This window comes from Prionailurus bengalensis, chromosome A2 (assembly GCF_016509475.1).
Source record: "Prionailurus bengalensis isolate Pbe53 chromosome A2, Fcat_Pben_1.1_paternal_pri, whole genome shotgun sequence".
NCBI classification, from domain to species: Eukaryota; Metazoa; Chordata; class Mammalia; order Carnivora; family Felidae; genus Prionailurus; species Prionailurus bengalensis.
Window position 1 is genome coordinate 135,099,735 of NC_057348.1, and position 12,175 is coordinate 135,111,909.

At 31.6% G+C, this 12,175-nt stretch overlaps 1 protein-coding gene across 1 annotated transcript in view; it reads right to left on the minus strand.

The window, feature by feature from the left end:
* Window positions 1-8: 8 nt before the first annotated feature.
* Window positions 9-12,175, minus strand: part of ASZ1 (ankyrin repeat, SAM and basic leucine zipper domain containing 1) — a 51,812-nt gene continuing 39,645 nt past the window's right edge. The window contains exons 8-13 of the mRNA XM_043589327.1: window positions 11,324-11,399; window positions 10,009-10,065; window positions 8,921-9,030; window positions 4,692-4,797; window positions 3,710-3,823; window positions 9-453 (exon numbers count right to left, since the gene is read on the minus strand). Coding sequence (XP_043445262.1) covers window positions 301-453; window positions 3,710-3,823; window positions 4,692-4,797; window positions 8,921-9,030; window positions 10,009-10,065; window positions 11,324-11,399 — 616 coding nt within the window. The 3' untranslated portion in view covers window positions 9-300. The remainder of the gene's footprint in view (window positions 454-3,709; window positions 3,824-4,691; window positions 4,798-8,920; window positions 9,031-10,008; window positions 10,066-11,323; window positions 11,400-12,175) is intronic.

Genomic DNA, 12,175 nt, shown 5'->3' on the forward strand with positions numbered 1-12,175 from the left:
GTTTTTTAAGTGTCAAATAATATTAGATAAAACTTTTATTTTGAATGTGATTTAGATCATAGTGCTAAACTTATGAATCACATAATTTACTGCTTGACCAAAATTAACATAAAAATACAACAAATTACATTTTTAACTCAAACTGACAAACCACTTTCTAAGGAAACTTTCTGTTCTATGCTATTGTAATTTCTCCTGTGGAGTATCAGCAAAGAATGTAGTTATGCTGTGCCACAAATAGTTAAAAGCAACATTTGTAGGTAATTTGAATAAGATATTACTCAAAACACAATATTAGGGTTATTTTCTCTGGAAAGTCAGCTTGCAAATGAAAAGAAGAAACCCAAATCCGCACACTGTAACAGCCGTCCTCTTCAAAATTCTACTGTTCCATGTAGATACTTCTTCCATTAATGGTATATGAGTTGGATCATTTTCTCGCTCATTTTGCAACTAATATTTAGTGTGAGAAAATGAAAAGAGTTAATGTAAAGTACACTGAAAATAAAAGTATCTTTGATTTTTAAAAATATCCACATTAATTCAGCTGATGTAGAAGCAGCCAAAGCAAGATTCTCATGCAAGATTTAAAGTGAACACTTAAATGTCTCAAAAAACAGTCGTTTTTCCCCAGGATCCCATTATAGTAAATTATTAGTTTCACATTAAGAATAAATACTTTCATAGATTATTACATTTCAAAATCATGTTTTTGTATCAGGAGCTAAAGTTCCTTGAACGTTAAAGTCTTTATTTCTACCTACAAGCAATGACAGTTGTTATTTTTCCCTTCAACATTAAATATCAAATGATTTCTTGAAAAAAGTGAACCATTCTTATAGCATACCTACAAAACATTAAATTTAACAAAAACTCAAAGGTTTGATGCAACTGCCAGAAGTTTAATCCTTTATTTAAATATAATTGCAGGAACAAATACTAACAAAAACCTAAGTGGATCTTTTAGCGCTTCTCAGCAATTAAAGTACAGGCTCAGTAAGTTTATAAATACTTATACACTGAACTCTGTTGCTACAGAAGGCCCCCCAACTTGTGTGTGTACATTGTGTGTATGAGAGAGAGAGAGAGAGAGGGGGAGAGAGAGAGAGAGAGAGAGAAGATAGTTGATGGGGGAGTGGCAGAAGAGGGAGAATGAGTAAAAGCCAAAAGATCCTCAAAAGATAAAAAGAATCAGGCACATTTATAGAGTGATATATACTAGAAACATCCTGGGCTGGAGTGGTGACATAAATATTTTCAACATTAGCAAGAATAACTACTTCTAAAATCTACAGTGTAAATATTTAATTTAAAAAGCCTGCAAAATTAATTTTAAATTTACAGCAGAAAACAGACTTCAATGCCAATCTCATTAATACTGTATTCTTGGCCTAACTTCCAAATGGCTTCATTCAGTAACAGATTCCTTTTTGACACTGATGCTCCATTTACTGAATCCTGAGACAGCCATTCCTTTTATTAACCAATTACTTAGAATGACCCTTTCTGACAGGAGCCTGTCAGTGTGTTGCTTTGAAAGAGAGTGATGTGGTGTTAAAGTCTAGCCTTGACCTCTCCTACCCTCCCTCTTTGTTACCTCCATACACTTATTGATGGTAACTCATATGTTTTTTAATTTGCTTCAGTTATTATTGGTAAACTGAAATATCAGATAATAGCATACTCCCAAATCTGGAAGCCTTCACAGTTCTCTCAATCAAGTCTCACTATGGTGATTACTACTGAAGACTAATCCAGAAAAACCACTGCAATAGCTTGTTCTAAAATTAAGACTTTCCTGACCAAAGTACTGTATCTGCAATTATTATAAATCACTAAATGTGTTTTCGAGGCTGGTTCTTATACAGAAATGTATAAATTCAAGGTAGAGAAGGCCACAGAAAACAGACTTTCCATTAGCTAAAGAAAGCTAAAATTTCTCCTTATAGGTATATGTTATTAAAATAAATATTATGGTACCTGATCGAATCGTTTATGTTTTAGAGTCAAAGTCACCCCTAGAGCAGTGTTTCTTTATTTCATTCTTTTAGGAAAAACCTGTCCTCTCTCTTTAGCTTCATCTCAGTCTTCCTCCCCCTCCCCAAATGTTTTTAGTTCATCTTAGAGAAACCAAATAATTACCAATCCTGAGGCAAAGATGTCCTGGGAGGTTTTCCTACTCTAAACATTAAAGGATGATGCTTTGCAGGAAGTATCTTTACACAATCCTTCCAAATTTCCCCTGGATCCTCATGAAAGATATTATCCTAAGTCAAATCAATACCATTTTCCTTCACTTCTTGGAGATGATGAAGGTAGTGAAGATGAGCAGTGCTATAGTCCTCATGTTATCAACAAGTTCAGAAAGTAGAAAATCAGACTTTTGTATGAGAAAGTTTGTTTGAGGAGTGGTTGTGGATTAAAGGAATACAAAAGTGGAAGTAGAATAATTAGAAGACTGCTGTGTAGCATGGTTGTCTGACATACAGCAGGCACCCTCACGCCTGTGAATGAATAAATGTCAAAGATAATACAACTTCTAAGATGCCTCTTTCTCTAGAAGGGAGGTATCTCCTACAAGAATTTTGAGATATATTACTCATTTGCCCCATTTTATCTTTATTTATTCCCCTACTATTTTGTAAAACTTGCTTTACAATTTCTGTTCACTTTTTAAAGACTCCTTTTAATTGAACATATGTTAATAGCTAGAATGACAAATTACTTGGAACATGTATAAAGTTGATTTTGAGAAGAACTTTTCTTGATAAAATATTAACAAAAATATCAAGCGGCTTATGGGTTGAAGTTATACAAATTTAATGCATAATCTAACATTCACTTCAGCTATTTCACAAAAAGTTTACAGATGCCAAGTATATTTATTAAATAGGCTTGGAGAACTCACAAGTGAGTTATTTAGTCAAATGAAAATGTTTTCCTTTTTTTATTACTTATCTTCAACAGAGTTCCCTATTTTAGCAACATGGATTTTGTTACAGCCAATTTTCTTAAAGGAGGGAAAATCATCTGTCCTTAAATCCAGATGTACACTTCTATGAGTACAGAAAAAACAACCAAAAAGGCCCACACTCTTTAAGAAAGTCTAGAAAGTAGAGTATTTCATCTAAAAACCTGTATCATTAACAGAGCTGATAAACCTGTCGTTTTCATCTGCATATTTATATGTAAATAAATTCTACAAATACAACTTCATATCTTTATGATATCTATAACTTCATAAATATTTGCTTTTCATTGTTTTTCTGACTGGCTACGTATCATTGTAACAAGTGGTTGTATCATAATTTATTAAATCATTCTCCTGGCACACGATACTTCTGGTACATAACACTTTTGGAATCATTAAGCTACTGAAAGATGCACATATTTTTATGGTCCTTGGCACATCTTGCCAAACTATTTTTGAAAGGAGTTGAGACACCAGTCTCACATGAAAGTGTCAGCTTGGTGAATCACCAACGTTCTCCCTTGCTAATTTAAAAGATGAAAAAGGATAGATCTTATTCTTTTAGTCTGCATTTCTCTAATGACCCACAAAGTTTGTTTTTTATCTTTATGTCTTCCTTTGGAAACTATTCTTTTCCCACTTGTCTAGGGGAAGCAAGTTGCTTTTGTCAGAATTGCTTCATCATCTAACATATTATGCTGTACATAATTTCCCCCTTTTTTAATGTTAAATATATACCTTCTGAATTAAGTCTTTTAGTTTGCAGACCTCTTCACTCAAATCTTCAACATTACTAACCAGTTCTTCACAAACGGAAGTAAAATTTCGGGGAGAAGACCATTCTAGTACTATCTGTGAATATTTTCAAAAGTTACATTTTAAAAAATGGGAAACAACTTTTTACAACTTTGTATCTACAAAAATCATTACATTCCATTAATGTAGCAATGGAATTGTTTTCTCACTCTTTAAATTATGTAACTGAAAAGCATTTTTTGTTCAGAATAAATTCTGATACCAAAAAGAACTTTGTGATTTTATATATATAAACAGTCAAATCTTAGTTTCCTGAATACATTTACTAAGATTATGTATATATGACTTTATGGAGACTAATATTTAGCAGTAATAATATTTATGGTGAATAAATAAATTCATGAAGATTTTAAGAATGATAGGACTCCTAGATTAGTATTCTATAAAAAATCAGAGGAAAACAAGTGCATTAAAAATTTTTTAAACAAATAGCTAAAACCAAACCACATGAAAAACTCTACAAAAAAGTTTGCTTTTACAGGCCACTTACACTTTCTCTATTTAAATTTTCCTTCATTAAAAAACCTTACATTGATATGGTTTTTAATAACACTCAACACATTGTTTTGTTCCAACCTTCACTTGGGTCTCCTGTCACTTTGTATTTTAAACAACTAAATTCCCTTTAAGAACAAATGTTAAGTTTAATACACAGATCAGTTTAATTTTTGGTCTGACTCATTTTCCTTTTCCTGAGAGCTAGAACACAGAGTTTTTCAATTAATTAAAAATAAAAGATATAGTAAAAGTAATATTAAACAAATTGACCTATTTAGATTTTATGTGACATTGTAGAAGAAAGATACAATTTTACCAGATAACTGTTTATTGAATTGTCATTAACTTATCTGGAATGTTCTTCAGTATTCATACTTTTCTTCACTTAACAACTTTTATAGAATACCTTGTGGGAATTTACAGGCAACTCAGAAATGATATTCTGTACTGCTGTTATTAAATGGCCACACTGTTTGTTTAATTTCAGAAGAAAGTTGAGGAACTCATCACCACTAAATAGAGGAAACAAATAAATAGGAATCACTAATATGAGCAATTTACTTCATTCTACTGGGATAGTTAATGTCTAGCCATAATATTTACTAAATTCTTTAAAAATACTTATAGAATAGCTAATGTATATTAACAACTGAAATAGACACTGAGTATAACAAGTCTCAAATCTTGAGGATCTCAAGCTTCAGCATTTGAGGCAGACATGGAATTGTAACATCATTATTCAAAAGGACATATAAAGAAGGAATATAAAAGTGTCAATATTTGAGTATCTATTATGTGAAGGTACTACACTGGTTACTTTACATTTATTATTCTTTTAGCTCCTCCCAACAACTCCTGTAAGGTAGATGTTAACATTAGCTTATAGCTGAGACATCAAAACTCAGAGATAATGAATGTAGTATAATGGTAATAGATAATTAGTAATGTTTCACAGAGATGATAGATACTTGAATACAAATTTATCAGTCTGAATGAATATAAGGAAAATACATACCTTTCTTGTAATGTATAATTTTCAGGGCCACTGAATATGAATATCGAGAGGCAAGTTGTAAAAATCACAACTCTATAGTATGCATTCATTACATACCCTGAATGGCTGGCTGCCCCCTGCCTACCCCAGAGCTGTATAATATACCTCTTGTTACAATATACTTCTCTTTTCCCTGTGCTGTAAGAACAGCATGTCCCAGTTGGGGCTGTTTATCCAGCCTGTTTTCAGAGTAATAACAAGAAGGAGATCCACTGCAGGTACAGCCATAATATGGGTACTCAAGAAATAAATTTTGTTATAAGTTGTTTAGATTTAGAAGTTATTTGTTACTGAAGCATAACATAGTGTAAGCTGACTAAAACAACAGGCTGTTTTTAAAATGTGAAGTCAAAATAAGGAAAGAGCCCAAATGTACATTGACGAATGGATAAAGAAGATGCAGTGTATATATGTAATGGAATTATTACTCAGCCACCAAAAAGAATGAAATCTTGGGGTGGCCTGGGTGGCTCAGTTGGTTAAGTGTCCGACTCTTGATTCTGGCTCAGATCATGATCTCATGGTGTGTGGGATTGAGCCCCTTGTAGGGTTCTATGTTGACCTTGTGGAGCCTGCTTGGGATTACCTCTCTCCCTCTCTTTCTGACTCTCCCCACTCATGCTGTTTCTCTCAAACTTAAAAAGAATGAGATCTTGCTATTTGTAGCAACATGGACGGAGCTAGAGTGTATTTTTCTAAGTGAAATAAGTCAGAGAAAAAAAGTACCATATGAATTCACTCCTATGTGGAATTTAAGAAACAAAACAGATGAACATAGGAGAAGGGAAAAAGAAAAGAGAGGGAAGCAAATCATAAGAGACTCTTAACTATAGAAAACAAACAGGGTTGATGGAGGGGAGGTGGGTAGGGGATGGGCTAAATGGATGATGGCTATTAAGGAGGGCACTTACTGTATTGAACACTGGGTGTTTTATGTAAGTGATGAATCACTAAATTCTACTCCTGAAACCAATTACTACACTATATATTAAATAAAAATTTGAAAAAAAGAATGTGAAGTCAAGTGTTAGGATAGAATTCACACCTTAAATAAAGGTACTCCAAAAGTATATGCTTATTATAAAATATCTGGAAAAATTAAAATTACCACCACTCTTATCACCTAAAGATACTGACTGGTACTATTTTCTTCCAGAATATTGTCTACTAGTATTTTTCGTATGCATATATACAACTGGCACTATGCTTCACACTCCATTTAATATTTGTCTCTTAAACTTATTATTTTTCTATGATATTAAATCTCAAAATAATTTTAAGGACAGAATAAAATATGTTAATGCAATGTAATTCAATCATTCCCCAATGTAAAATATTTCGAGTTTCCAATTTTAGAATGTTTAATAGATAATAGATGTGAACAATATATTTTTACATAAAATTCTTTATCTTTTTCTTTTGGAGGAGAAATAGTTTTCTTAATGGACATAATTTTGAGATGCTTTTGACAGACTTGAGTAGCACTCAGGTGGGCTTAGAGGAAAGGTCTGGACAGAAACTGTTGAAAATGTCAAGATAGGGATGAATCCTTACTATTTCTGTTCAAAATATCTCAAGCTAGTAATGGAATAGTTGTTATTATTTTTAAATTGCATTCTCTAATTCTGCAAACATAGTAAGATTAAGTGTAGAAAAAAATAAAAGGACTGTGCATATATGTTCTTGTAACAGACTATTTTAGAAAATTTAACACATAGAAGGAAAGTATCATAAAATAAATCAGTAGCTAGATTGGTGAAGTCACATTACCAGAAGATTATAATTAATCAGTTCAACTTTTCCTGCTGTTAGTTTTCTTATGACTTAATGACTAATTTCTTCTTTAAAGAATGACTTTGAACAAATGGGAAGTAAAACCTTTTTCATAACAGCCTGTAAACACAGTCTGTGATTTAATAACAAGGTCAAATTCCTGGAATATATGTCTGCCAGTTATATTTTTTAAAAAATTCAGCAGTTTTAATAAGTGAACCATTCAGGATTCTGCACATTCTTTAAGTCTATTAAATTCCTCAAAGCAAATTCTTAAAGGCAACTCTGCCATCATATAAATAAGTTATATTAAAAATTTTAATTTCCAAGCTAGTCATGTAGAACTTAGAATATTTTTTCATAGAGACAATAAATTTAAAAATTAAGAAAATTAACAGAGATTCAAGAAGGTTTGCTGTTTTTAAGTCCTCACAACTGAAATCCTTTTAAATATTTAAGTGTGTTTAAATATTTAAGAGTTAGAATGTTATTTGGAAACAATGAGGCATTATTTTGAATACAGATCATCTTATTATAAGGAGGCAGATTAAGAGAAACAGAAATAAGTTAATTTTGCAATAAGCTTTTTAAAGAAATCTGGATCATCTAAATTATCCCATGTAAAACCTCTCTAAATTCTAAAATGGTGTGGAAATCTATCATTTTTAATTCATGTTTATTACAGTTGCAATGTTAATTTTAGATAGGCTACATTAGTGATGATAGTAGTGTACTTGTAAGTATATTTTATAAGATACAGCTTGGATGAACCTCAAGGGAATTAGGATGAGTGAAAAAAGCCAATTACAAAGGATACACATTGTATGATTCCATTTAAGTAACATTCATGAATATCATTATCAAGATGGATAACAAATTGTTGGTTGTTAAGGATTGGGGGGATGGGTATGGCTATAAAGGAGTAGTGTGAGTGAGCCTTATGGTAATGGTATGTTAAGTGTACTGTTTGTGGCAATGGTTACATAAAGATACACACACAATAAAACTGAATAGACCTATACATGTACACACAAATGAGCACATGTATAACCAGTGAAATGCAAATAAACTATGTGCATTGTACCATATATGTCAGTTTTATGGCTTTAATATTGTACTATAGTTATACAAGATGTTAGCACTGGGTGAGACTGGGTAATGACTGTATGGGACTTCCCTGTACATCTCTTTGCAATTTCCTGTGATTCTATAATGATTTCAAATAAAAAGTTGAACAATTTACTGCCCCAGAAAATATTAATAAAATCAAATACAATTATTTTAAAAATGGATTTTAGATTACTAATATTACTAATAATCAGTGCTTGACAAATTTATAATATTGAAACCAAACTTTATATACTGACAACTTAATTCCTTAAGAATAGGCTGAAAATGGGGGCTGAGCTACATTAAGAAATGCTTTCTTACTGCCCTATGTGAAAAAATCACTACTTTGAATTTTCAACTTGACACATAAAATGACTCAAAGAGAGTAAGAGCTATACTATGAGAAGCATGGCATCTCATATAGTTCATTTAACAAGATGCAATCAAAAAATAAAAGAATGTTTCTAGCTGAGTTAATAAGAAGATGCATTGTTTTGCTTCTTGGTAAAATGACTTCATAAAAATTGACTTTATAAATGACTTCCCATTTCAGAACACAATAGATGATAAAATGAACTATCCATTTCCTTGGTAAAATGACAGTATCAAGTAAAAAGACCCAGAAACTATCAAAATTAAACTTTTTAGTTCTTTTTTTAAGAACAGCTCATTCTAAACAATATTAATGTTAAGTTTACCTGATTTCCAACTTTGCCACTTCAGGTAGTTCTCCAAATTTTATCTCTTCTACCTCGAGTTCTTTAAGAGCAGCCAGAATTTTCTGCTGATCTCTATTGGTAATTCCATTCTAAGTAGAAATAATTTTAAGGTGCAACAAGACAGTCATACTTGAGTAATTTAATATCCAAAATTACTGAAAAAGTTTTCTCCTTGATTAATTTATATCTTGAAAAAACATACATATTAGAAAAATAAGAAACATACTGAAAAATAGATGGTTTGCTTATAACTGTGACTGACAAGGTTACATCATTTAGATTTTTATTTAGATATATAGTGACTATAGTCAATTTTTTTTGCAAAACTCTAAAAACAAATGATCAGATATTAAAATAATCTTTCCAAAACCACCACAGTAAAACAATTTTCCTTCAAAGTATTATTTAAAATATTACCAGTGATTATAGAAGGATTATGTCTTTTGTCTTCATTCTACCATTGGTGTTAACTAAATTTTCTCTTTTGGGTTTAGCTAAGTAGTATGTTTATTTTGACTTTCAACAATACTGAAGATTTCAAGTTTCCAATGTGTGTGTGGAGGAAAATCATTACCTTTTAGTATGCTATTTATTAGTATTAAATATCTCTAATATTTTCAATTGTTATTTTCAAAGCTATTTTCAGATTGTTACTTAATAATGTTAGATGGCAAAATAATAGGTCTTGATCTTTTGAGAACCCAGCAAAAGGCAGAATTTCGATGACACATATTCATACTTACATATACAAAAAGCCACCTCTTATTTCTAAGTAACCTCTTTTACAAAACTATTTCAGATTTACAAATGAAGAACCAGTTATAGTTGAGCTCTCATGATTAATCTGAAGAAAGAAAAACAACTCTAAGTCCTTCAATGTTCTTAAAGCAACTTAATACTATAACAGAAGATTTCAGATATGGTTATCCATAATCATATGTAATCAAAAAAACTAGTAAAGGATCATTTACGGTCTGTAGCCCCAGAATTTTTAAAATAGAAAATAAAAATATCCACAATTCTTAAAATATGAAAGAAGGTCTGGAGTTTTTGAAACTGATACTAACCTTTGTAAACTCATCTTTCCTCATGGTCAAAAGATGTCTTAAAGTTATATCCCTTTCCTGTAGAGAAGAAAAAAAACACCACCTTTCAATATAAGTAAACATTAGAAAGGAAAGTAGGCAAGTGTCATAAATTAGTCATTTATAAATTAGTCAGTTATAGTCAGTCAACTTTCAGTTCTAGAAGGGGATAGAATACGCGGGTATAGAATTGTACTACTGGCTAGATGATGAGTGTCATTAACATGTGTAAATGATTACCTAAAAAAGTACAAACATAACCGGTTTCCCAGATTCAAAGAAAATTATTACAGTTTATATATGCTCACATAAAAAGGAAGGTAGCTCTATAAAATTTGACAGAAGTTATGTTTTATGAATATTTTAAATTTCTAACTGCATCATATTAAACAATCAATAACATTCAGTTTTATTCAGTATTTCTCAAATAGGAAGAAGTTTCAAGATTGTACAATGAAGCACAATTCTGAACTACCTAAACAGAATGTGCCCATTCCTAAGGAGAGCCTATTTTAAAAAGTGCTTTACTGCTTCATTCAGCTAAATGGTTAACTGTCAAACCCTATAACGCATACCTAACGTACCATAACTCAAACCCCATAATGCATCCTAAAGTACCTAAAACACTGCCTGGCATATGATCTAATTTAATATCTATGACAATCCTATACTAGGCATTATCATCCTATGAAAAAAGAGATTTAAGTCACATATTTCAGTTAAACAATCATTAGAGCAAGAATCTGATACCAGATCTGTTTGACTTAAAATCATGCTTCTAATATTCTATACAGGAAGCAACTCTAAAAACAATCTGCACCAGGCAGTGGTGCCTGGGTGGCTCAGTTGGTTAAGCGTCTGATCAGCTCAGGTCATGATCTCACTGTGAGTTTGAGCCCCACGTTGGGCTCTGTGCTGACAGCTCAGAGCCTGGAACCTGCTTGGGATTCTGTGTCTCCCTCTCTTTCTGCCCCTCCTCTTCTCATGCTCTCTCTCTCTTAAAAATAAATAAACATTAAAAAAAAAAAACAATCTAAAGGCTTAGATGTACAAGGAGGAGTCCTATGAAGTTTCAGGCAGTGAATAAAAGCTGTTTACTCCAGCCAAATTCAAATTTATTTAAATTTCTAGAATAATAAATTTTTCAAATGCTTGTAGTCTTAAAATGGGATCTAGTATAAATTATGGAGAAAAGTGTGTTTGGCATTTTTATTTAAGCATGCTTAAGCATTAATATTTAGTTAACCAACAAATAAACATACATCTATAATTCTCTGTAGCTTATACAAAATCTTACCTTTAATAAATCTGTCATATGTTCAAGCCCAAGACCATGTAAAAATATTTCCAGGTCTCCAAATGCTGTATATGAACTAGACACATTTATAGCAACGTCAATTTCAGAACGGACTATAAATGCACAATCAATATATATTTATAATATAGATACAGAATGAGAATGAGTAAGAATGTATCTATATGTAATATAGTTGCAAATTTACACACTAGACCTATGTTATATCAGTGGAATAAGGAAGGTTTCTTGAGTGAAGATATAAGTTAACAGAGAAAATGACGACAGTAAAATGTAGCTCATCTTTCCTAAGAATGAAATTAGTTGCCAATATGTATATTCCTTGTGGGGTTTCTATACATGAAAATCTCTTTAATTGTAGGAAGTAAAGACTTAATAATTTTAATGTAGGTAAGCACAGAAAAATTTTGTGGCCATGTACTGAACTGTGTTCATAAAAAAGTGTATTTTTAATTTTAGCTTATAAAATCAGAAATCTGCTAAAAAGAATTAGAAAGCAAGATGCAGTCTAGTTTGAACACTAACAAAAATATAATCTTAGACACTTTTAGAAATAAATTTTGTTGATATTTTAAAGTTAGAAATTATTCTCATTACTGTTAATAGTACACACATATAAAATTTTTCTAAAATTCTGTAGAAAAAAGCATTTAAAATCTAGACATTTCTCAGTGATATTTAAAAATTGATTGTAGGGGTGCCTGGGTGGCGCAGTCGGTTAAGCGTCCGACTTCAGCCAGGTCACGATCTCGCGGTCCGTGAGTTCGAGCCCCGCGTCAGGCTCTGGGCTGATGGCTCAGAGCCTGGAGCCTGTTTCCAATTCTGTGTCTCCCT